The sequence below is a fragment of the Aquarana catesbeiana genome, linkage group LG04 (assembly GCF_042186555.1).
Source record: "Aquarana catesbeiana isolate 2022-GZ linkage group LG04, ASM4218655v1, whole genome shotgun sequence".
Lineage (NCBI taxonomy): Eukaryota > Metazoa > Chordata > Amphibia > Anura > Ranidae > Aquarana > Aquarana catesbeiana.
In genome coordinates this window covers 624,804,613-624,830,330 of record NC_133327.1, presented here as the reverse complement: position 1 = coordinate 624,830,330, position 25,718 = coordinate 624,804,613, and the positions used below count along the sequence as shown (strand labels likewise).

Here is a 25,718-nt window from a genome sequence, read left to right as displayed (position 1 = left end):
AACCCACACTAGGGCAGCTATTGGCTACTGGCTATCAACTTCCTTATTTTAGTCCGGTGTATGTCATCACGTACAAATCCGTCCTACTTTTGTGTGATCGTATGTAGGCAAGTCCGTTCGTTAGAAAGTCCGCCGCAAGTCCGACAAAAGTCCGCCAAAAGTCCGTCGAAAGTCTGTTGGACAGGCTGTCGGACTTTTGTAGCCGAAAAGTCCGACCGTGTGTACGCGGCATTAGGGTTGGCAGGCATGGCCATTTTTGTGTAAAGTGTGTCATTTTGTATGTTAAGTTAAGCAATTTTAACACGGCACAAAGTGTCCTTTCATCTCTTATTTCTCTCCCTCAGCCTACTTTTCCCCTCTATTTGCCCTCTCTCACTATGCTCTCACTATCCTTATTTTTTGCAATAGTGCCCTCTCTCCTCAAACTCTCATTTCTTTACCCCTCCTCTCCACCCCACAACCTATACATATCACCCTCACTCTTGCCCTCTCAATATTACTGCACTTCTTATCTCTTGCTCTTTCTGAACCCTTGTATTTTCCCACTTCTGCCCTTCCTGCAATCTCTCTAATGCCGCGTACACACGATCGGAATTTCGGCCCGCAAAAGACCGATGAGAGCTTTTCGATGGAAAATGCGACCGTGTGTATGCTCCATCGGACTTTTGCTGGCCGAATTCCAGCCAGCAAAAGATTTAGAGCATGTTTTTAATTTTTCGGGCGGAAAAAGTTCCTATCCGAAAATGCGATAATCTGTGGCACATCTGTGGCAATTCCGACGCGCAAAATTCCTACGCATGCTCGGAAACAATTCGACACATGCTCGGAAGCATTGAACTTCATTTTCTCAGCTCGTCGTAGTGTTGTACGTCACCGCGTTCTTGACGGTCGTAATTTCAGCGAACTTTTGCGTGACCGTACGTATGCAAGGCAAACTTGAGCGGAATCCCGTCGGAATTCCGTCGGAAAAACCATCATAGCTTTTTCCGACGAGAATTCCGATTCCGTTTGTACGCGGCATAACTCTTCTTTTTTATCTTATCAGTTTCACACTTTCCCTGTCTCCAGCCTCATTTGCCTCCAACCAGCAAAAAGTTACCAGTAAAAACCTTTAGCACTTCAAGCCTTCCCTTCTTCACTCTGCTACTGACTGCCTTTATAACAAAATTGCTCCCCTGTTCTGCCCAGTCCTGGCCACTTCTATCTATAGCAACTTACTCTCTCTACATGCAGAACCAGGCCTCGTCTGCTACAACCCTGGCAAATAGATGAAAATAGAAGCATAGCATAAAAATAAAACCTTGCAAGACTTCACCCTCTACAAATCTGCCCTTCTCAAATACAACTCCTGCCTCCACGATGCTAAACAAAACTACTACACCACTCTCATTAAAACCCTCTCATCCAATCCTCTTCAACTCTTTTCTAACCTTCATTGCTTATCCCCCCCACAGACACACACACACTGCCTCCACCCGCTAACTTACTAAAAAAACAAGGTTGTCACTATTTATAATGAGATCCTTATTGTCCAGCTTTCTCCTCCAAGGAGAAAGACCCTATTACCACTGAGGAAGTTTCCAAACTCCTTTCTGAAGCCCACCTTTCCGCTGGACCCTGTCCCATCACAACTAGCGCGTCTCCCTTCTTGTTGTATCCTACACTCTCTAACACACATCTTCAATCTCTCCCTCTTCACTGGCACCTTTTCCTCCCCGCTAACATGTGCACTGGTTTCCCCCCATACTTAAAGAAACCTCACAGGACACCACCTGTTTGAACAACGTAAGACCCATCTCTCTGTCCCAATTTTCCTCCAAGCTTCTTGAACTCCTTGTCCACAACCATATGAGTTGCTACCTCACCGATAACTTTCTCTATCCTCTCTACAGTGTGGCTTCCGCCCACAACATTCCACTGAAATTGCCCTACTAAAACCCACTAATAACCAGGGACGTGCAGTGAGGTCAGTGGCTGGTGAGGCACTGGCTAGCATCAGAGACAGACACACACAGGTTACATACGCTGCGATCGCTAGAGTGAGAGCAATAATTCTAGCACTAGACCTCCTCTGTAACTCTAAACATGTAATCTGTAAAAAAATGTTAAAGCGTCGCCTATGGAGATTTTTAAGTACTGAAGTTTGGCACCATTCCACAAGTGTGCGCAATTTTAAAGCGTCCAGCGTGTGCGCTAATACCGTGTAACATAAAAAGTTGCAACGACCGTCATTTTAAAAATGTATATATTAAAAATGATGATTATTACATGTAGGAGAGAAGTGTCAGAATTGGCCTGGGTGGCAAGGAGTTAATTTCCATAAGTAATATACAAATAATTATTATATATAATTTTTAAGGTAATTAAGTATATTTTCAAAATCTGTACTCAAGCAGGTGGCTTAACGGACAACTTACTGAAGTTTGAAGTTATAACTTCAAACCATTCATTTCACAGTAAATAGATAAATAATAACTTATATATATATATAAGTATACATATAGCATGATAATATATGATTTAGTTTGATTATAACAGTACCTTTTCAACAGCAGCAGATTCTCATTCTACCTCTTAACTATGTGAGAAAAACATGGGATTGTGGGTAAATCTTATACCCATAAACACATGTTTTTTTTCTTGTAGTTAAGAGGGCTGGGCTGGAAGGGAGCATTTGTCTTTTAGACACATGCCCCTTCTATGACACTGCAGTGAGAGACGTGCCTCCACTGCAGCATTTTTATTGGACAGCTGGGGCTAATGGTACTTTACCATTGGTCCAAGACTCCAAGTTGTCCATTGACCTCAGTGCCTCTGACAAGAAGTGAGGAGAGGCACTGTGAGCTCATCCTCTCAGTCTGCTTCAAACAGAGTGTGCCAGCTTGTATTTAAACTGGCTTCTCTGTATGTAGCTTCTGACAGGCTGCGCAAGGAGCCCAGTATCTCCGGAACCATAGGTCGTAGGAGCCTCAAATTTTTACCAGTGGCGGGGTAGGACTTAGGGTACCTACTTGTGAAGTAGGGCTACCTCTGTGGGCTGCGACCCTTGAAGCTAGATTTATTTTATTTTTTTAATGTTCATGTCTCTGCCTCACCTGCTTCCCCTGATTGCACGTCCCTGCTAATAACCTACTAACTGTTAAAACCAATGGCTGTTACTCCATTTTTTAAACCTTTCCACTGCCTTTGACACAGTCACAGCTCCTCCTCAATAAATTGCACTCCCTTGGTCCCTGCAACTCTGTTTCCTGGTTCTCTTCCTACCTATCTCTGCGCACCTTCATTGTCAACTACAACTCTATCTCCTATGCTCCTCTTCCTTTTTTCTTTTGGTGTACCTCAAGGCTCCATCTTTGGACCCCTCCTATTATCTCTTTACACCTCTTCCCCGGGCCAGTTGATAATCTCCCATGGCTTCTAATACCACATCTATGCCGATGACACAAGTCTATCTCCCTACTCTCCATCACACCTCCTCACGTGTCACAAATTTTTGATAAACAGCACAATTATTGGTCCCCCTGCACATGCCAAGGTGCTAAATGTAATCCTAGACTCTGACTTCTTCATTCCACACATCCAATCACTGGCCAAATCTTGTGGCCTTAACCTCCTCAATATTTTCAGAACTCGCCCCTTCTTTATTAACAGCAATAAAAAACAGCGTATTCACTCACTGGTTATCTCTTGCCTTGACTACTGCAACTTCCTTCTCACTGACCTTGCTTTAAACAGGCTACCCCCTTCAGTATTTCATGAATGCTGCTTTTATACTTATACACCTTACTAACCGATCAATGACTGCTTTCCCTCTCTGCAAATCCCTTCACTGGCTTCCACTAGTCCAACGTATAAAATTCAAATTACTAACTATAATATACGAAGCCATCCACAACACTGTCCATAGCTACATCACCAACCTCATCTCGAGAAATTGCAAAAATCATCCATTCTGTTCCTCCCTAGACATCTTGCTCTCTAGCTCCCTTATTACCTCCTCCCATGCTTGCCTTTAGGACGTCTTCAGAACCTCTCTCATCCTCTGGAACGCCTTACCCCAGTATGTTCAGTTAGCTCCTACACTGTCAACCTTTAGGCGCTCCTTGAAAACTCATTTATTCAGGGAAGCCTACCTCACCTCCTCCTAAAACCTGTACTGCAACCACCTCCATCAGATAATCCCCACAGCTATTCCCTTTTGTACCTCCTACCCCTCCCTATAGATTGTCAGATCCATGGGCAGGGCCCTCCTTCTTCTTGGCATTCCAATACTACTCTTCGCTTGGATATTAACCACTTCCCTACCCAGCCATAGTCATATGACGTCCTGGGATGGGATCTCCCATCCTGGGTGGACGTCATATGACGTCCTGGGATTCCCGGCTGTCTAGGGGGCGCCCGCCGCGTTGCTCGGGACCCGCTGCGTGTGCCCGGCGGCCGCGATGTCCGCCGGGCACACGCGATTGCCCGTTAACCGGGCCGGACTGTGGATCTGTGTGTGTAAACACACAGATCCACAGCCTGTCAGGTGAGAGGAGACCGATCTGTGTTCCCAGAACGGAGGAACACTGATCGGTCTCCTCCCCTTGTACGTCCCCTCCCCCTACAGTTAGAAGCATTCCCTAGGAAACATATTAACCCCTCCCCGCCCCCCTAGTGGTTAACCCCTTCACTGCCTGTCACATTTACACAGTAATCAATGCAATTTTATAGCATTGATCGCTGTATAAATGTGAATGGTCCCAAAAATGTGTCAGAAGTGTCCGATGTGTCCGCCATAATGTCGCAGTCATGAAAAAAAATCGCGATCGTCGCTAAAAAAATAAATAAATATTTTTTTTTTAAAAATGCCATAAATCTATCCGGTATTTTGTAGACGCTATAACTTTTGTGCAAACCAATCAATATACGCTTATTGCGATTTTTTTTTTACCAAAAATATGTAGAAGAATACGTATCGCCCGAAACTGAGGAAAAAATTTGTTTTTTTTTTAAAAATTGGGATATTTATTATAGCAAAAAGTAAAAAATATTGTGTTTTTTTCAAAATTGTTGCTCTTCTTTTGTTTATAGCGCAAAAAATAAAAACCGCAGAGGCGATCAAATACCACCAAAAGAAAGCTCTATTTGTGGGGAAAAAAGGACGTCAATTTTTTTTGGGTACAACGTTGCACGAAAGCGCAATTGACGTTTAAAGTGCGACAGCGCTGAAAACTAAAAATTGTCCAGGGAAGGAAGGGGGTGAAAATGCCCTGTATTGAACCGGTTAAGATAAAAATAAATAATGGCTGTTTTCATGCCCAGAGGTCATTGAAGCAGTAGCACTATGCACTGGCCGATTTGACTATAACTTTAAAAAAAAAATGTAAAAATAATTAAAGCCATAAAGGACAAATTTACCTTTAATTGAGTTGTACTTTAATACTATAAACCCCCACCCACTTGACTGCAGCACATCTGGGCCAATGCTTACCTTTCTCCCTGATCCTGGGGTCGTTTCTTTAACATGGTCCTGACTGACTGTCTATTTTACTGTGAATGCACACCGCAGTCCAATTCATTCCTACGGGTAAGCTGTACTCAAGCAGACTCCAGTGGTCCCCTAGTGTACAGCTAACCTATAGGAATGAATGAGACTATAGGGTTGATTTACTAAAACTTGAGAGTGCAAAATCTGGAGCAGCTGCGTGTGCATGGTAGCCAATCAGAGTCTAACTTCAGCTTGTTCAATTAAGCTTTGACAGAAAACCTGAAAGCTGATTGGTCTGCACCCGATTTTACACTCTCCAGTTTTGGTAAATCAACCCCTACGGCACGCTTGTGCATTATGAAGAGGCGCTGGCCAAAACTTTTCAGCGAAAATACCACTAGACCAGGTAGGAAAGTGTGTATTATCCCATGTGTGCTGCTCTCATGTGGGGTGGGCAGAGCGATTTATTAAAGGATACTTTACAAAAGGGGCATGGTTTACCATGCCATGCTACTGAACGGGAGGGAGGTATTGCAGGCAGGTGCAGTCTGCTTTCTCCACTGTAGGTGGCGCTCATCCAGAGCGCTATCACAGCCTGGAGAGGAAGTCAGGAGAAACCTGGTTTCTCTATGGTTTCTAGGTTTCTGGAGGCAGTGTCCCAGTTGGCTATGCTGCATCCAGGTGACCTCTGGCGGCCATCTTTGGATCAGCAGAGTCTTTATAGGTCCCGGCCCCTAGGTTTTAGTGAGCATTTTGCGAAGAGTAGGGAACAACCACCCATCTGTGAAGGAAAGTGATTGCAGCAGAGAAAGGTTTCAAATGAGTAGGGACAGGCTAGGGACTTGCAATCCTGTACTGCAACCTCCCCTTTGGGACCAGCCAGGCCACATTCTGCCCTCTGAAGACGGACGCTGTTGGTGCAACTTTACATTGCCTTGAACTGAATTGTAAGTGTTACCCTCAGCGGTGCTTTCCCGCTGGGGTTGTTTGTAGTTGGCATTCTCTGCAATACAAGTTCTGAGTTTATATATGTGCAGATCCCCAGCGCTGTCCCCTTAAGTTATACAATTCATACATATACACCATAAATCATAAAAAATATTAGTTTTTTAAAATTCAGTTGTGCAGAAAATTATTAAAGTCCTCCCAACAAAGTTCTTCAAAGTGCTATCAGTGCTCCAAATCTTCTTAAGTGTGATAAGGTGCTGTGCTCCCCTTTTGTGATTTCACTCACCAAAAAAATGAGTGTAAATGCGCCTGTGACAGGTGAATGCTTAAAGGGTCCACACACCTTTTTTTACAGCAGCAGCCAACGCACTAGTTTATAGCACTTAATTGTTATTATGAAATAGACACTTTTTTCTACCTTGGCGCTGGCGTACAAACATTAGATTACTTACAACTGAATTAAAACTGAATTTTATAATTTAATATTTTTTTATGATTTATGGTGTATATGTATGAATTTATATACATATGTACGAGTGATATGAGTTACAGGGTAAGGCCCTGTAACATAATTTTACCCCGACTGCTTCCTAGGTGAAAAATAGATGAATGGCTGCACACTCCCGAAGGATGCCAAAATCTTTATTGTAATGATCAACAAATAAAAGCATATAAAGCACAGGGAGCACCAGGAGATAAAAATGTTAACGCGTTTCACGCAGATAACAGCACTCAATCATAACACAATAACGATGTTATGATTAAGTGCTGTTATCTGCATGAAACGCATTAACGTTTTCTTCTCTTGGTGCTCGCTGTGCTGTATATTCTTTTATTTTTTGATCATTACAATAAAGATTTTGGCATCCTTCCGGAGTGCGCGGCCATTTATCCATTTTTCCCTGTTGATTTCGGAGGCCAGCTTGGCGGGCATCTCTGCTTTGGAAGCAACACTAGACTTGCGGCACTCACACTTTGAGCGGTGTTTCCTCATCATTGGCCCACTGCTTCCTACTTCTCATTTTAAATCTATCTCTTGATTATTCTCATATTTAAGCCTAAAGCAGCAAGCCTAAATCAATGCCAGTCACATAAATCTGTATATTAAGTAAGTCATGCCACAGTCCCATCCTTTATAAGAGAGGCTTCTGGCTTACATGAAGTTCATGGAATACATGGCAGATCTCACTTTGCCTGAGCTTTTTTTAATAGGCTAACTTGAATTTTTTCCTGGCCATAGGCTAGCATTTTCCTCTGAAAGGTCAGGGCTGTGGATGTCTGTATAGAGCCCCAAATACTGTGTATTACATTACATACATGTAATACATGTGTGTTTCAACCACAAACTTTAATCGGCACAGCAGCATTGGTGGCCCAATTATTAAAACCTGAAGGCAACACTAGACAATTCAAAACTAACACTAATGGCCTCCGCTGACCTACATCTTGTTTTCTGTATATAACTAACTACAGATTAAAAAAAAAAAAAATATATATATATATATATATATATATATATATATATATATATATATATATATATATATATATTTATAATTATTTGTATCTCTAATAAATAATAAAAAATTTAAAAAACATGCACATTACAGATAAAAGTCATACCTTTTGCCCAGCAGCTGACATTTCATCTGGCGTAATGCCAAGATTCGCTGGAGAGTCCGCCTTGCAGTTTGGTGGCACAATGGATTCACAGCGTCTGTGTATGTTCATGTTACACCCTGGACAAATATTGCAAAACAAAGAAAAAAACAAATTCAACAAATTTAATCTCTACACCTATTTTCATGCTCATCAAATCCTGGTAACCTCAGCTCTTATGCTTGGATTTCGTCTTATATTTGATTCTGATCATACCATAAGGCTTTGTTCACACTGCCGCAACCTGAAAGTTGCGTGATTTACAGTGCGACTTTGCCAGGCGACTTCAGTGCGACTTTGAAGCGACTTCAGGGAATGCCTAGGTAATCTTCCGGTAATGTAGGATCCAAATCACCTCAATTAAGATGAGGTTCCGACTTGGGGGCGACTTCCATTAAAGTCTATGGGCACAAGTCGGATAGAAGTCACCTTGCAGTAATACAGGAACCTTTTGTAAAGTCGGAGCGACTTCAGAAGTGCTAATTAAGACAGCTCCCATTGACTAAAATGGGATTTCACATGTCACGAGGCTTGGGGTCTCACAAGTCGGATCCCAAGTCGCGGCAGTGTGAATCGAGCCTAACAGTAAGTACTTCTCAGATGCTACTTCCACTAGAAGAACAAGTTCACCTTCTTAAAAAAATAATAAATGTACATTTTTTTTGCAAATAATTTGCAAAAATTTTTTTTTGGACCCTGTATAGCAATGCACCCGCAATCAGCAGATCGCAGGTGCAATGTCTGGCTCCTGCAGACTGTCAGTGTAGCTGTCGTACCTCTGGTACGGGCAGGCAGATACTGAATCACAGGAAGCTCAACGGACTACGGGAGAGTTCACTAGCGCCCTCACAGTTCACTGAGAACTACAAGCCATTAGCCACGAAGGCTGATGGAACTGGTATTCATTCACAGAACTCTGTGCGGGGGTGCGGGAGAGCTGCAGAAGTGGGGACATGTTCCAGGTTCAACCCTAAAAACAGGTGGAACATGCAACATGTTCCCAAAGGTGAACGTATCCTTTAACTATGGTTGCAATGTCTGTGGTGTCATGTTGGTTATGGTCCTTGATGGGGGCAGTCATCTTTGCCCACGACTTGTGAAGCTCTGCTTCCTGCTTAGTGGAATTACACAGCAAATATGTCCACTAATGACTTATATTTAAAACTCCCTGATACATCTTTTTTTTTTAAGTGTTTTCTATTGCTGTATGTGTCCCCATTGGAGAGAATTCCCGTCTCGATGACTACTTTCAATATGACAGGAAGCAAGGAAAATTCTAACCATGGAGGACACAGACAATTCTATAGTAAAAAGGTTAAAAGACTATTTGTATTATAGCATACATTTATGAAATGGTTACAATTTTAAATGCATGTAACTATAGTTGTAATATTTTTTCAACATGTGGAAAAAAATGTTACATTTCTTACCTTCGCATTTTAAACCTTGTCGTATGAAGCCCCATAATAATGAACCACAGTGATTACAAAATGTAGGGACAAAGTAGGTGCGGATGGTGAACTTGTGAGGCATGTTAACAGTAAAACGCTGGAAGCTCACCTGCCGGGTAAACAACACAAAGTTACTATCATATATAGGAGGACTCTATCCACATCACTACCACAACACAACAGTATTAAAGAATATGTAAACCCAACATTTCATATTCCCAATATGTGCCTGCTGTACCATGTACTTGTATGAAAAAGTATCCTCTTCTCTCTGTATTGCTCCCTATGTGTGAAATCCCCAGTGTTCCTGCCAGTCCCTCTGCTTTTTTATTAAAAACTTACCACACTGCATAGGAGAACACACTGTGGTCAGTTCTCTAAGGCCCCTTTCACACTGGGGCGGTGGGGGCGTTGGCGGTACAACAGCGCTATTTTTAGCGCTGCTGTACCGTTGTTCTTGCAGCGGTATTCAGCCACTAGCGGTGCGGTTTTAACCCCCGCTGGCGGCCAAAAAAGGGTTAAAATCCCTCGTACAGCGCGGCTATAGCCGCGGTATTACCGCGGTATAGCCGCGCTGTCCCATTGATTTCAATGGGCAGGAGCGGTGAAGGAGCGGTGAAAACACCGCTCCTTCACCGCTCCAAAAAAGCGGTTTGCAGGACTTTTTTCACCGCCCTGCCTGCGCACCACTTCAGTGTGAAAGCCCTCGGGCTTTCACACTGAACAAACAGCGGAGGCTGTTTAGGGGCGGTTTTCAGGCGGTATTTTTAGCGCAATACCGCCTGAAAACCGCTCCAGTGTGAAAGGGCCTAACTGTGTTGGAAACTCAGTGTGCTTTCCTCCAATGATCAAACTGGGAAGCTCAGTGTGCTGCTGTTTCTCCTCCCTTTACTTCACTGTGCTGCTGAAAACAGAGGCTATGTAATCACTTATATGAAAAAGGAGAATTAAGGTATTTATAAAGTTTTTGATATCTATACCCAAAGTTATCATAAAAAAACTTAATTTTTATTATTATAGAAAAAATGGGCAGTCCCAAGTATAGAAAAAAATATTAAAAATTACAGCTTCACCAAAAACTGGCCTATAAAGAGTCACTACAATGAAGTAATCACCATAATGGTGATTACTTCAATGTAGTGACTCTTTATAGGGCAGTTTTTGGTGAAGCTGTACTTTTTAATACTTTTTTCTATGCTATACTTGGGACCGAGAATATGCCCATTTTTTCTATAATAATAAAAATTAAAGTTTTTATGATAACTCTAATATGATCTGGTTTTTGCTGTCATTAGTAACCCTTTCCCGGTGCCTTTTGCTGGGTTGCCTCTTGTGAAATATTGTAAAAATGGCTGCCACGACACAGTAACCAGTGGCTAACAGAAAGCAAGCAGTGATCGGGATCTTTAGGATCATGTGACCACCGTGACAGCCAATCACAGCGGTCACATGATCATAAAGCCCCCCCAGCAGGTGGGGGTTTATGATCATGCAATCGGGAGTTTTCCCGCTAGCCGCCGTTAACTGTGTCGGGAGAGCGCAAATATGTGGCCTCTCAGTGAGTGGGCCTTGGCGCCGAGGGGCCTCATATTCATGTGCAATATTGCAAAAACAGCTGCGTCGAAAGCTCGCGCCCTGCGCGCTCCCACCACAGTTACCGGTGGCTAACGGAAAGCTCCCGATTGCTGCTTGCGATCGGAAACTTTCCGATCATTTGTCCTCCGTGACAGCTAATCACGGAGGTCACATGATCATAAACCCCGCCTCCCATTATCCTAAACCTTTTAAAAAAAAAAAGAAGCATTAAGGTATTTATAATGTTTTTTTTTTTTATATCTATAACCAACAAAATAAGGTGTTGGGGAAAAATGTTCTTGTTCCTATGACAACTCTTTAAGATGGGAATGTCAGGGCCACGAAAAAATAAAATAGAGAAGTGGCCCCATGGGATTGTCACCCCTGACACCCATTTGTTTTATAAATACATTTTACTCTTAATAGAGGGCGATGGTGATTGTTCAGTACATGACTCTCTTTGGCTGCTTTCTTTGCTGGTTCTTTCTGTTTTGTGTTTCAGGTGACAAGCTGCCTGCCGTTGCTAGGAAGATTTACCTCAGCTGCTGAGCACTGGATTGGTGACAAATCCTTTGGTGGGAAACACCTAGCCAATGAGTGTAACCTGTTACCTATATCCTCTCCTGTCACTGGGCGGAGTCAGCATTTACCTCAGGTCTCTCAGCTGGACTCACCTCTGGATTCTCCTCAGCCTTCCTTTTGGATCTTTTGACCCGCTCTCAGCCCAGAATGGATATTTTACTTCATGAACTACTTCAAAAGACTAATTCCCCTGGAGGAAGGGTTGCCTCAGTCATTTTTTACTTTTCCCCCCTCAATTTTCACTGGTGACAGATGTATCATCACTTACATCTGTGGGCTCTGGGCCTGTATTGTGCCTCTCATTCCTGAAGTGCCAGGGCTACCCTGTATACTGATGGTAATGGGTTCCCTGAGGTCAGACAGGGAACTTTTCATCCACCTGTAGGCAGAACAATACTTGAGGCAAGACTATAGGAGCATCACATCACCACTGAGACTTTACAGGGACCAGAAGAGAAGGAGCGCTGGATGGAAGTGTCAGCATACAGGCCGACAGGACAGGAGCTACCGTGAAAGAATACGCAGGATAAGGAGGCCCTACTCTTCTTCAGACACCCACAGCACCACTGTTCCTGCCAGCGTGAGCCAGGGAGGCAGCGAGCCTGAAGCTGCTACCATGGGCATGATCAACACCTTTCCAATAGGATCATCATCATCATCATCACAGACTAGGAGTGAGTGAAGGCTCTGAGGGCTGGGAATGTACACAGACTTCACTCTGTTCTGTCTGCTTCCGTCTCCTCTGTGTCAGTGTCTTCCCTGCTCAGTCTCCTCTGTGTCAGTGTCTTCCCTGCTCAGTCTCCTCTGTGTCAGTGTCTTCCCTGCTCAGTGTCCTCTGTGTCAGTGTCTTCCCTGCTCAGTGTCCTCTGTGTCAGTGTCTTCCCTGCTCAGTGTCCTCTGTGTCAGTGTCTTCCCTGATCAGTGTCCTCTGTGTCAGTGTCTTCCCTGCTCAGTGTCCTCTGTGTCAGTGTCTTCCCTGATCAGTGTCCTCTGTGTCAGTGTCTTCCCTGCTCAGTGTCCTCTGTCTGTCAGCCTTTAGTCATCTCTCCTGTTCACTTTCAGCTCTCTAGTACTTTCATTTATATTTCATTTATCACACTTCTGACCTGTGAAATGTCTTTATTGTTTTTTCATTTGCTGCAGTAATTGCAGGTACTGTGTTAGAATCGTAGTGATCCTGTCCAGCATACAGCATTACAGCATGACAGGGTTGTTAGGCACTCAAGAGAGTCCCGGAGCTAAGGACAGGAGAGAAATGGGTGCAGGGATGGCATGACAGTGCTGGACAGCACAGTTGCCGTTTTAAGAGCGGTGTTTCCCCTTTTAGAAAAGGGGAAGGGTCTGGGAGAAGGCGGCGCTCAGAGCCGAAGAGAGGAATGGAAAGCGGGAAGTGACGTCAGTTGTAGAGCGGAGGAGGAAGCGATTCCCACCCACCCGCCCTGAGTTGGTTAAAAAGGGGGTAAGGGACAGGTCAGTGTTGGGTCACTGGAGAAGAAGAAGATAGAGGTTACATGTATGGAACATGTGGTACCCATCCATGGGATGGGGGTTGTTTCTGGTACCCATCCATGGGATGGGGGTTGTTTCTGGTACCCATCCATGGGATGGGGGTTGTTTCTGGTACCCATCCATGAAAGGATGGGGGTTGTTTCTGGTACCCATCCATGGGATGGGGATTGTTTCTGGTACTTTCAAGTTACGAGGGGTTAACCTGGAAGGGTTAAAAAGGGTAGGCCACTGCGAAGGTTGGGTACCGCCTCCGAGTCAGGGGTTTCCAACCGGAGGCCTAAAGTTTAAAAGAAGTTGTTCGCAGTGACCAGTGGGATGTTGTTTCCCTTTATGACACTAAAAAGTATATTAAAGTTTAATGGTTATTTATGAAGATGTTATTTATTTAATTTTATAAGTAGTTATTAAAAAGGCCGTCAAGGCCATTTACTCCAAAACCTGGTCAAGTCATTTGTTAAGGATTTGGAGGGGGGGGAGTTTTGGGCATAAAAGGTGTGATCAGGATACTGGGCTTAAGTCCTACAAATGTCATGTAACCCCAAAATCTCCCCTAACACACTGATCAGTCAGCTTATCATCATTGGCTTTTCTGAGGGTTTTATTTACTTCCTTCACAGGAATTAGGCTGTTTAAGGCATGTAAGTTTTAAATTAGTGAATGAGTTGCCTAAATATTGTTTTTATACATCATTTTTCCTACTTTTTTTTATTATGAAACGTTAACCGGTTCAATACCGGGCAATTTCACCCCCTTCCTTCCCAGGCCAATTTTTAGTTTTCAGCACTGTCGCACTTTAAACGTCAATTGCACGGTCGTGCGACGTTGTACCCAAAAGAAATTGACGTCCTTTTTTTCACCACAAATAGAGCTTTTTTTTGGTGGTATTTGATCGCCTCTGCGGTTTTTATTTCTTTGCGCTATAAACAACAGAAGAGCGACAATTTTGAAAAAAACACAATATTTTTTACTTTTTGCTATAATAAATATCCCAATTTTTTTTTTAAAAAACACATTTTTTCCTCAGTTTTGGCCGATACGTATTCTTCTACATATTTTTGGTAAAAAAAAATCGCAATAACCGTATATTGATTGGTTTGCGCAAAAGTTATAGCGTCTACAAAATACGGGATAGATTTATGGCATTTTTTTTTTTTTTTTTTTTTTTTATTTTTTTTAGCGGCGATCGCGATTTTTTTTGGTGACTGCGACATTATGACGGACACATCGGACACTTTTGACACATTTTTGGGACCATTCACATTTATACAGCGATCAATGCTATAAAATTGCATTGATTACTGTGTAAATGTGACAGGCAGTGAAGGGGTTAACCACTAGGGGGCGGGGAGGGGTTAATATGTTTCCTAGGGAATGATTCTAACTGAAGGGGGAGGGGACGCACTAGGGGAGGAGACTGATCTGTGTTCCTCCGTTCTGGGAACACAGATCGCTCTCCTCAGAGCTGACAGGCTGTGGATCTGTGTGTTTACACACACAGATCCACATGCCGGCCCGGTTAACGGGCAATCGCGGGTGCCCGGCGGACATCGCGGCCGCCGGGCACACGCACCGGGTCCCGAGGAACGCGGCGGGCGCGCGCCCCCTAGACGGCCTGGAATCCCAGAACGTCATATGACGTCCACCCAGGATGGGAGATCCCATCTGTGGACGTCATATGACTACGGGCGGGTAGGGAAGTGGTTAAAGAGCAGTACAAATACAGTACACCATGTGTCACAGAAAATAACTTGTTAGCATGATACTGTTTTTAAAATGTTTAAAAAGAGAGGATCCCACCTCATATAGTTCCTCCATTTGTTTATTTAAGCTATCACCTCTAGCTGTGATTCCTGAAGAATCCAATGAGTTTAATCATATGTCAGTTCCTAAGGGTTCCTGTTCTTTATTGATCCAATTGGTGATAGCCTATTCTCATTGATATACCTAAATCTACAATATATCAAGCTCTTTTTGTGATTAGATCATTTTTGTCAGATGCACTTTTAGTCAAATCTGACATTAAATCTTTTTTGTTTATTCTATGCTTTTGGTCAGGAGCTTGTAACTCCCTAGTCATTCTCTTCTTGCTTCATCTCAAATGTATTTTTTTTTTTTTGATAAGCAGCATGAAGATTGAAATAGTGAAGCATTGTAAGGCTCTTGGTGTAGATACATGATCCCCTCTGTGGCTCAGCCAAAGAGATCTGCATTCTCCAATGCTCCTCTTCCTCTTAAAGTGGAGGGCCACCCTAAAATAAAAAATAGCCTGAAAAATCGTAAAAAAATGAAAAAAAAAAAAAAAAAACATTTGAAAAAAAAAAAATTAAACTTACCTGAAGCCTTGTTGCTAGGCAGTCATCCTAATCTGCCTCTTCCTATGCCGCGGCGTGTCCTGCTCCTCAGTGAGCAGCCCCGTTGCCTTCTGGGAACTGTGTGTGTTCCCAGAAAACCACAGGCCATTCACAGAGCGCCGCTCGCGCATGCGCAGTAGGAAACTGGCAGTGAAGCCACAAGACTCCACTGCCTGTTTCCCTTAGTTAGGATGGCGGTGGCGAGAGCCGAGGGATAGGTCGGCCTCAGGTGGCCGACATCGCGGGCACCCAGGACAGGTAAGTCTACTTATTTAAAGTCAGCAGCTACAGTTTTTGTAGCTGCTGACTTTTAAAAAAAAAATTTAGTGGCCGGAATCCCGCTTTAATTCAGTTCAGAGCTCTGCTTTTCTTTTAGTAAATCACAGTGTATTTCTACTATAGTGCTGCAGAAATTTGCTTTGCAAAATACTGTTTCCTGGTAGGAAGTTTGTTCTCAAAGCCATAGTCCAGTGAGCATGGGGAAAGTGATCCCCTGGTCTTCCACTTTGATGGTCAATGAATCTTATCATGTCTCTTTGGCTGCTGAATCATAGTTCTGCCTTGCTCCACATTATTTCCTGGGTGTTGTTATAGAGTTGGCCAGGATGGAGTTTTAGACTCCTACAAAAGACATGGTATCTTTTCAGAACCACCTTATCAGAAACTAGTAATACTATTTATGTGATTCAGTTGTCCTTGGGCTTTTTGGTGTTTGTATCAGGCATTATGTCTATGAGCAGAATTTTACTAGTGGACTGGGTGCTTCTCATCTCAGGCCTTAAATTTTCTTACTGGCATGTTGGTTTGGTTAGAAGGTAAAAGAGTATCTACTGGTTTTGGTGCAAATTTATTTCAACGTAAAATGTTGGCTCTATGTGGCAGGGTGAATTTTGTTTTAGATGAGCATTTTCCAGTTGTCTACAGATGCAACAAAATCTATTGAATGTGGTAATTTCCAGTCTGGCAAATAGTGTTCAGCATTTTGACCAGAATATTGTATTTACATGGTATCCCTAAGAATATTGTTCACTTGGGCTCTTCCCTGTTGCTGTGGCTGTTGCACTTTGGAGCAAGCAGTTCACCCGCCAGAGCCTCTTATCGATGAATGTTAGAAAAGCGTTTTTATGCAATTAATTGTCTAAGATATATGGTTCTTCCTGGTCTTCATTTAATATTTAGGTTAAAGTATGACATTTTCAGGGTAGCAAAACATTTATTAGCTGATGTTTTGTTTTGCTATGTTTACACTGTTTCAGGACACTGGTTACCCCAGCGCTATTCAAAGGCCTACAATGTCCTTAAAACCAGTTTTTCGCTTGCAGTTATATGCGATATTATATTCCATTCCCTTGCTGAAACAACCTGCATTATCTATGTCATTGGTTGCTTCTCCTTTGAGGACTCTGCAGAACTCTTTTGGCCTTTATATGACATGTATCAAAGTGGTTGTTTCCACACTCTCATCAAAACTGTTAGTAGGAGTTTGAGACACAATGACTTTGCATACAATTCTCGCTTTTGGTAAGGAGTTCTGAAAAGGTTTTCAGAAGCTATGTTTATATTGCTGTTGAGTCGTAAATTGCATTCAACATGTCATGTAATTTCGCTACTGCTATGTAATCAATCTGTTCTTCTGCATATAAAATACTTTAGAACTGCTTTCCCACTAAATTCAGTCTGGTTAGTTGAAGTAAGTTGATAACTTACTGGACAAAAGTGTTTGCAGAATTGGATTAGCAAGACAAGGATAGGCAGTTATTTCATGCCTTAGGCCATTCTCATTGCCCAATAGAGCTGATTCAGCAATTTTAACTATTTGCAGGGCTTTCCTTTCTTTTTCTGTCGCATTTGAATGGCTCTCATTTATCACAATCATAATTTTAAATCTGTCCCTAAAAGATGTTGATGGTGCAGGATATGCAGCTGCTATATAGGGAATGCATCAGAATGTAGATGGGTGCCCTGCTCTTTATGTCAATCCTGCTCTTTGCATTTATTACATATGTTCCTGCCTTTTTTTAATAATAGTAATAATAAAAAATAAAATAAAAAAATGTAAAAAAAAAAATAAAAAAAAAAAAAAAATATATATATATATATATATATATATATATATATATATATATATATATATATATATAATAGTATGAATAGTCAACATTCATATGTTTTTTGGTGCGGAGGATTTTATTATCCTCCTGTTAAAATTCTCTTTCTCTTGCAGGGTATATGGGGAAGGTATTTGGAATAGTTGGCTGATCATTTTCCCTATTTACAAGTGTGAGCTGTATTGGATATGCTTGTTCACCTGGAAGGGAATTATTTAGGTGGATTCAAAATCTTAGACCTTCTAAATAAAACTACAAATAAGTGGTTTTCTAGGCCTGGGCTTCAGTTTATGTTACAGTTATCATAAAATGTGAATTGACGGATATGCTGATTTACTGTATACACATTATTAGTGACTTCATTTTCCCTATTGTGAACTGGAGAGTTACATCAGAGGTCTAGCAGTGTTTGGCATAGTGCCCAGTTGTCCCTCCTTTGGGACCTAATCCCTCTGTCCCTCGTTTTGGTCTGAGGTGTTCATCTCTATATAAAATGTACTATTTTACTGCCAAAAGTGTTATGCTGCACTAAACTTTTTATCCAGATTACTGCATTTGTTATTTTGAAAAGCCATTATAAAAGGTAAAGTAGAGGTACAAAAAAAGCACTTGTGTTGTTTAGCCAATCATTTTGCATATTAGATCTTTGAGGTCCCTGTAAGCAGGGACATGTTCTTTGCTATTTACTGTGTAAAAGGGTGTCCCTCTTTATCATTCAAATTTGAGAGGTATGTTTTTGGTGCATTTTCTCAGTCATTGGCAAGGGCATTTTCAATGCTGGATTGTAAAAAGCGATTGTTTAGGCCGGCCAGGTGGGGCCAGCTTGGTAACCTGGCTTTTGGGTAATGTCGCCCACTTTGTGGGTGGACAGTGGTTAGTAAACTGTTATTTGGTTGATATAAGATATTGCTGCTTGAGTCTTAGTGACTAAGCATGTTGGTCTGTTAATGGTTAACAGCGGTTCTGTTTGGTATTGTAATGGAAATTTGTAAGTTCTGTATATAATTGTATTGTATTTTGTATGTATTGCACACTGCCCTCACTGTGCACACAGCACTAATAATGTTTTCAGTAAATGTTTACATTCTTTCAAGTCCTGATTAGAATTAGCCTGCCTATGTAACGCCCCTTGTTACCATAAACTTACAATTGTAATATTGATACCTACGTAATCATGTGCATAAAAACCTTCAATTGCGTCATAATAAAGCAGAACAGTTATTTGGAAAGATGCTGAGCGTATCTTTTGTGTCTGTTCCATACTGCAGTAGTTATTATTAATTTGGAACCACTAATCAATATGAGGATAGGAGTTGCCTATCATCAATTTAACCAAGTCAGCATTAAAGGTTAAAGTTCATTTCATAATTAAAATTGTTTTAAACCCAATAAAGGGGCCGCGGCCTAAGCTTTTCAACGATCCTTGTTGTGTGTTTATTTTATATTTTAGATATGTTCTTATGGTATGATGGGTGTTAATGGGGTGTACAATCCCATTCCAATTACTTTAGAAAGATCTCCTCTCATTTCCTGCTGTGTCTCCAAAATAGGAAGTTCAGGGAATTCTCTCCAGCAGGACACAGACTACAAAAAAAATAAGTCTTTTCTACTCTAGCCATAAAAAGCTTTGGCTATAGATAAAGCAATAGCAGATGTCTTATAATGTGTATTTTTTTCCATCTTCATAAAAGCACACAACACAAAGAGCACAATAAGCCCTTGTCATCAATATCAATCTTGCCCTTTGATTCATTCTTGTAGCCAAGTATCATAAAATCTATCAGAGGTTTAAATTAGAAGTACAGCCAAAACTCATTTGACTGTACTTCTCCTGTGGATCACAGGAGTACAGTTTGTTCTGCACTCATGTGACCCGTTTTCAGCAGACAGCAAGCTGAAGTCCGCTGTCTGCTGTCTTCACAGAGACGCTCCAGGCTCGGGTAAGATCACAACAATGGAGCGAGCCACTGAGAGCCTAAGCTGGGGGGGGGGGGGGGGCAGAGCAGAGAGCCAGTAACTAACAGTCAGCAGCTCTCTGCTTGGGGAGCTGTGAGAATCGAGCAATTGATGGTGTTAGATCGCTCGGTTCTCAGTCTTAGAAACACCAGGGGGACAGATGCAGCATCAGACCAATACTGCATCCACCTAGGTAAGTATGATTATTAAATAAAGAAAAAAAACATACTTCTCTTTTAATACTGTCTATTACTGTAATGGAATTTCCAGTGCTGATACTTATGGTGAGTGCTATTGTAGGTTTGCATGGTGTGTTTTAGTGAAGCTGAAATAAAGTAAACATTGTGAGGGATTGTGTAGTGACTAAGGCTGCATTCATACTATTGTACCACTGTGGCAGTGTTCAGCACTTTATTCGCCATAGTATTAGTACAGGTGCACAGAGACTTCTGGGAAGTGTATGCTGAAAGCAGTACTCTCCATACAGTTAAGCTGAAATTACAGCATTCATGAGCATACACCAAGGGGTTTGAGCATATTAAAGGAAAAGCCCAGGAAGACCCAAGTGAGTTGTAGAGAGACTGTGTAAGAGGAAAGAGGGTCGGAGAGTTTGTGTTGAGCCATGCTGTTCCTGAAAATTAAAAGGCCCAGAAGACCCAAGTGAGTTGGAGAGAGTCTGTGTAAGAGGAAAGAGGGTCGGAGAGTTTGTGCTAAGCCAGGCTGTTCTGGATTGGATTGGGCTGGAGTTCACAAAGATGCTGGAGAGGCTTAAGGGACCACTGTTTCGAGTGAAAGAGGTTGCCCCGGGGAGACCTGGCAGCCGCAGGAACATGAGGGAGACCGCTGTTACAGCTGCATCTTTTTTTTTTTTTATCTCAAAGAAGTTTATTGAGGAAAAATATGACCACAATGAGCGGAGCAGAAAGCTGACAGGTCCGTGTCCACTTTGCATATGCAGAGCAGACACGGACACAGCCCACTCTACTCTATGGGCCCTCTGATCCGATCAGCCCAGACAGAACAGGACAGATCGGATTGGAGATAGGCGGGTGTAAAAGGACACAAGTCAGGCTGGTAATGCTGACGGGTACTGCTGGTGGGCACTGCTGCTGGGTACTGCTGGCTGGTACTGCTGGTGGGTACTTCTGGCTGGTACTCCTCACTGGTATTGCTGGTGCGTACTGCTGGCGAGTACTGTTGGTGGGTATTGCTGGCTGGTTCCTGACCCACCATCCCCCGAGCATCAGTGTGACAGTTGCCGGCGCTAAAGGAAGCATGAGGCTGCAGTAGAGAGCAGAGCTGATGCCTCCTGAATCGTTCCTTTCACAGGCAGAGTACATTTGGTATCATAAAATAAAATAAAAAACCAAGCGCTGAGATGGATACAATTTGATAGATTAGTGTAAAATTCTAAATAAAATTCCAATAAGGACTCAATAAAAAGGTTGACTAATCAGATTAAATTAAGCTGCTATCAATAAAAGGTCATCAAAATCCCACAAAGTATGAATAAAATATATAAAATTGATGCGCTCTAATCACTGATCAGTCAGCATAAATAATGTGCCAAATGTGCAAAAACATTACAATAAGTGCAAAGCCTGTGATTAAATAAATAATCCTGGTGCTAGTGTAAATAAATCTTCCACAGTGCTCAATAATATTATAAAAAACACATATACCACTTTATTGAATAAATAACCATAATAAGAAAATGTGAAATATAACAGAATCCTGGCGCTAAACGCCACAAAAACTATATTAAAATGTGAGAAAAAACAATAATTTTGTGTACCCTGCTACAAGTCTGTGTTAAAAATAAAATAAAAAACACTCTGGTGTGTGTTTTCAATATGTGCAGTCTTAGGGAGAAAGTGTTTTTAGTGATGGTATATTGCTCCGGAATCTATAAGCAATTGTGCCCGCAGTTAATTCCTTATAAGCTAAATTGATTGATTAGAGTGTTAAATCGTTGTTCATACCTTGTTTTAGCATCCTGCTTCAGCCGTATTCATGTTGGTGGTATGTAATTCATATGATTCTCAACACCGGCGATTTTATGAAAGATAAGCAGAGACATTCATCATTGCGTGGTGAACTAGGTAAGAGGACACAAGCAAAACTACTAAGAGATACACTCACGTGCGCCCGGTCGTATAAAGGCATATAAGTATGCAGATTGCAGTCAGCCGCTGTGGACGAGACTTAGCTCAACAAACCGCTGCAATTCAACTCCAAGTGTCAAACTGCACTGAGCGTCCTAGGCTCCTCCCACGCGCTGCGTCACTGTCACGTGACTTTCTCAAGGATAGACTCGAGATGCCACAGTCTCAGTATTTAAATCCAATGGCATTCCGGTCACCATGGATACAGCGCTGTGTTTAATTGGGTCATCATCCTGCTTGCTGCTTATACTTATATGTGTGTTTATTTAAAACGATCTTTACTTGATACAGGTTTAAAAAACAGGTTTAAAAAACAATTAATAGTAACAAGATAACAATTATAAATTGATACAAATGAAACAAAATACAATTATCAATCTAAAATGAATGCTGCGAGGGATAATAGACTCTCTCCAGTGGTGCATATCAGTATTGCATCCTCGCAGATAATAAAGGGAAGACGAGAAATGTTATCTCCCATGTCAGAACCCATTCCCTGGACCTAACATGGGGCAGTACAAAATTGGTTCACATACATAATAAGGACACCACACTGCGCCCCCTTGTGGAACAAATCTCTATCACATGCTAAGGTGCCTAATGCATACTACACAATTATATATACATATATAAATATATGCACATTTAAAATAATTAATACATTACATATATTATGCCAAGATATATTTGCGGCTAATTAGAAATTACATATAAGTTTGACACTTGGAGTTGAACTGCAGCGGTTTGTTGAGCTAAGTCTCGTCCACAGCGGCTGACTGCAATCTGCATACTTATATGCCTTTATACGACCGGGCGCACGTGAGTGTATCTCTTAGTAGTTTTGCTTGTGTCCTCTTACCTAGTTCACCACGCAATGATGAATGTCTTTGCTTGTCTTTCATAAAATCGCCGGTGTTGAGAATCATATGACTTACATACCAGCAGGATGCTAAAACAAGGCATGAACAACGATTTAACACTCTAATCAATCAATTTAGCTTATAAGGAATTAACTGCGGGCACAATTGCTTATAGATTCCGGAGCAATATACCATCACTAAAAACACTTTCTCCCTAAGACTGCACATATTGAAAACACACACCAGAGTGTTTTTTATTTTATTTTTAACACAGACGTGTAGCAGGGTACACAAAATGATTGTTTTTTTCTCACATTTTAATATAGTTTTTGTGGCGTTTAGCACCAGGATTCTGTTATATTTCACATTTTCTTATTATGGTTATTTATTCAACAGAGTGGTATATGTGTTTTTTATAATATTATTGAGCACTGTGGAAGATTTATTTACACTAGCACCAGGATTATTTATTTAATCACAGGCTTTACACTTATTGTAATGTTTTTGCACATTTGGCACATTATTTATGCTGACTGATCAGTGATTAGAGTGCATCAATTTTATATATTTTATACATTTGGTATCACTCTACCTGTGACAGACATCAGCTCTTCATCCTCTAGTGCCGGCTCCGCTCTTTACACTGATGCTCCGGGATGGCAGGTTGGGAACCTGCAATCTGGGTTTGCCAACCCGCAGCAGGTGGCGGACCACATCAGTGGTTTGGCCCGTGGGCCAGCAGTTGGGCACCCCTGCTGTAGACTTCCATCACTCCCCTGCCACTGTGATTTCTGCCTGCAGGTTGAGGAAGTGAGTTAGAAAGCAGATTGCTTTGCTACTGAGACTGAGCTTGCCTTGTAAAGTATATCAAGCTCATAGATCCACCCTTTTAAAGTGACTTTGCCCACAGCTTCATACCTTTAAGCGTTCTTTCGGTGTGTATCTTTTTTGTGTTACTACCGAGAGCCTCCCTGGTCAAGATATTCAGTTGGTGTCAGATGGATGGAGCTCTGGCTAGGGCCGAAGAAAGAGCAGAAGACCCAATTCTACTAGCAGCTTCTGCAGGGGTAGCACTACACTATACTGACATAGAAGGACAAAAGGCTGCTGATAAAAACACAGATGGGTCACTGGTTGTGCATGTCGAAAATGTTAATTTTGCGTCAAATGCATTCATTCATTCATTCATTGAAGAATTTTATTTTGGCATATTCGTTATGTTGAACAGTTTTCCGAATTTGTTTTGGATATTGGTTGGACAGAGTGGGTTCAAAAAAGTTTGCAATTTTCTCTGAGGATTGCTATTCGCAAGGATGCAATATTTTCGGACGCAATGGAATACATAATGCAAAATGAGGCGGCCTTGAATTTTTCAAACCTAACAATTACATTAGACGGTGAAACTGAGTGTGACAATTACAAATTTAACTTAAATCACAAATTTACTGTCACAAAACCTTACAGACAGAGTGTCCTCAGTCAGACTCTTTGGGGTTGATTTACTAAAGGCATGTAGACTGTGCAGTTTGCAAAGTACAGTTGCACTCTTCAAGAGCAGTTGCTCCAGAGCTTAGTAAATGAGTAGAAGCTCTGCTTACTTCCAACATCCAATCATGTGCAACCAAAAATGCTGTTTTTTGTTTATTTTCCTTGCACATGATTGGAAATTCTTTGCGAAGGGAACCTTAACCTCATTTACTAAGCACTGGAGCAATTGCCTTTGCAGAGTGCACAGTCTATTTGCCTTTAGCAAATCAACCCCAATGTGTTCTGGACTGAGACAAATACACACAATAGAGGAATATGCTTTGTTCATATTTCAGAGGTTTACAACCACTTGAATTATGGTCCCTGCATGTTAAAGTGTCTAGAAGTAATTAGTCTCCTTCCTAATAGGCTGTCAGCAGTAAGGAACACATACATCAGTGGCTCACCTGTCCTGGCAGTGCAGAAGATTTGCTCTGAGTGCTTGGTTGTTTAGCAGTCCTTCTGGCCCTCTCTGCTCTCCTTCCCTGTTTACTAGAATTTGTGGGTGTTGAAACTTTTTTTCTGCATTCCAGAGTACACATCCCAGTGTTCCATGCGGCTGTTTTGTTATCCAGTCTCCTCCTGAAATGCTCTCTACAGCTACTGCCAGGAGGGAGAAGGGAGGGAGTGGGGATTTCACACACGGCCTGCAGCTGCCCTGCAATCCTGAGATGTACCGTCATGTCTGTCCTCACCTCCTGAGATGTGCTGTCATGTCTGTCCTCACCTCCTGAGATGTACCGTCATGTCTGTCCTCACCTCCTGAGATGTACTGTCATGTCTGTCCTCACCTCCTGAGATGTACCGTCATGTCTGTCCTCACCTCCTGAGATGTACCGTCATGTCTGTCCTCACCTCCTGAGATGTACTGTCATGTCTGTCCTCACCTCCTGAGATGCACTATCATGGCTGTTATGTTGATCCAGTGGCTTCCATACTTTGTAAGTCATTGGGAATGATCGATAAAACAGCAGAGACTGTTTGCGTAGCAAGGAGAATGTTCGGATAAGAAGAATGAAATAGTTTTGGTTTTGGATGCAGTAGGGAAGAGTTAAAACCACTTGCCAATTTATTTATTGCTGTCTGTGTACCACTGGGAACATTTCCCTTCACGTCCCGTACCTGAGACACAACAGGAAGCTAGAGGAAATCTTCCAGGGGTCACCATCAGACCAACCCACCTCACTTCTTTTTCTGGGGACAACTCTAAAATTGTGGATTTCCCCTCACTTTCTCAATTACATTGGTCACCAAGATGCATAGAGGGGCGAATCTCCTCAATGGGGACAATGAAAGTGATAAAAACTAGACAGAGAGTCTAGGACTCACCATACGCTATACCATATTACCATACAATCAACTTTAGATCTACCAAACCATCTAATATGAGGATCTACCTAATCTATCCAATCAGGCAGGCCCTTCCACTACAAGCTTGTTGGTAGATCTAATGAAGATTGTACAATTGGATTGTAACGTATTTAGTGAGCTTATTCATTCCACCACTCTATCCAAAGCTATTAATAAAAAGTTTTACCTAGAAATGCACATTAAGGT

The 25,718-nt window shown here is 42.0% G+C and overlaps 1 protein-coding gene across 2 annotated transcripts in view; it reads right to left on the bottom strand.

The window, feature by feature from the left end:
• The window catches only part of LOC141140829 (protein kinase C epsilon type-like), a 99,651-nt gene that overhangs the window by 4,449 nt on the left and 69,484 nt on the right, over positions 1-25,718 (bottom strand). Inside the window, exons 1-3 of one of the 2 annotated variants that reach the window (XM_073628335.1) lie at positions 24,569-24,859; positions 9,508-9,637; positions 8,042-8,157 (exon numbers count right to left, since the gene is read on the bottom strand). In XM_073628335.1, coding sequence (XP_073484436.1) covers positions 8,042-8,157; positions 9,508-9,637; positions 24,569-24,844 — 522 coding nt within the window. In that variant the 5' untranslated portion in view covers positions 24,845-24,859. Of the gene's footprint in view, positions 1-8,041; positions 8,158-9,507; positions 9,638-24,568; positions 24,860-25,718 lie in introns of those variants that run through there. The other variant, XR_012244004.1, reaches the window with a different exon arrangement.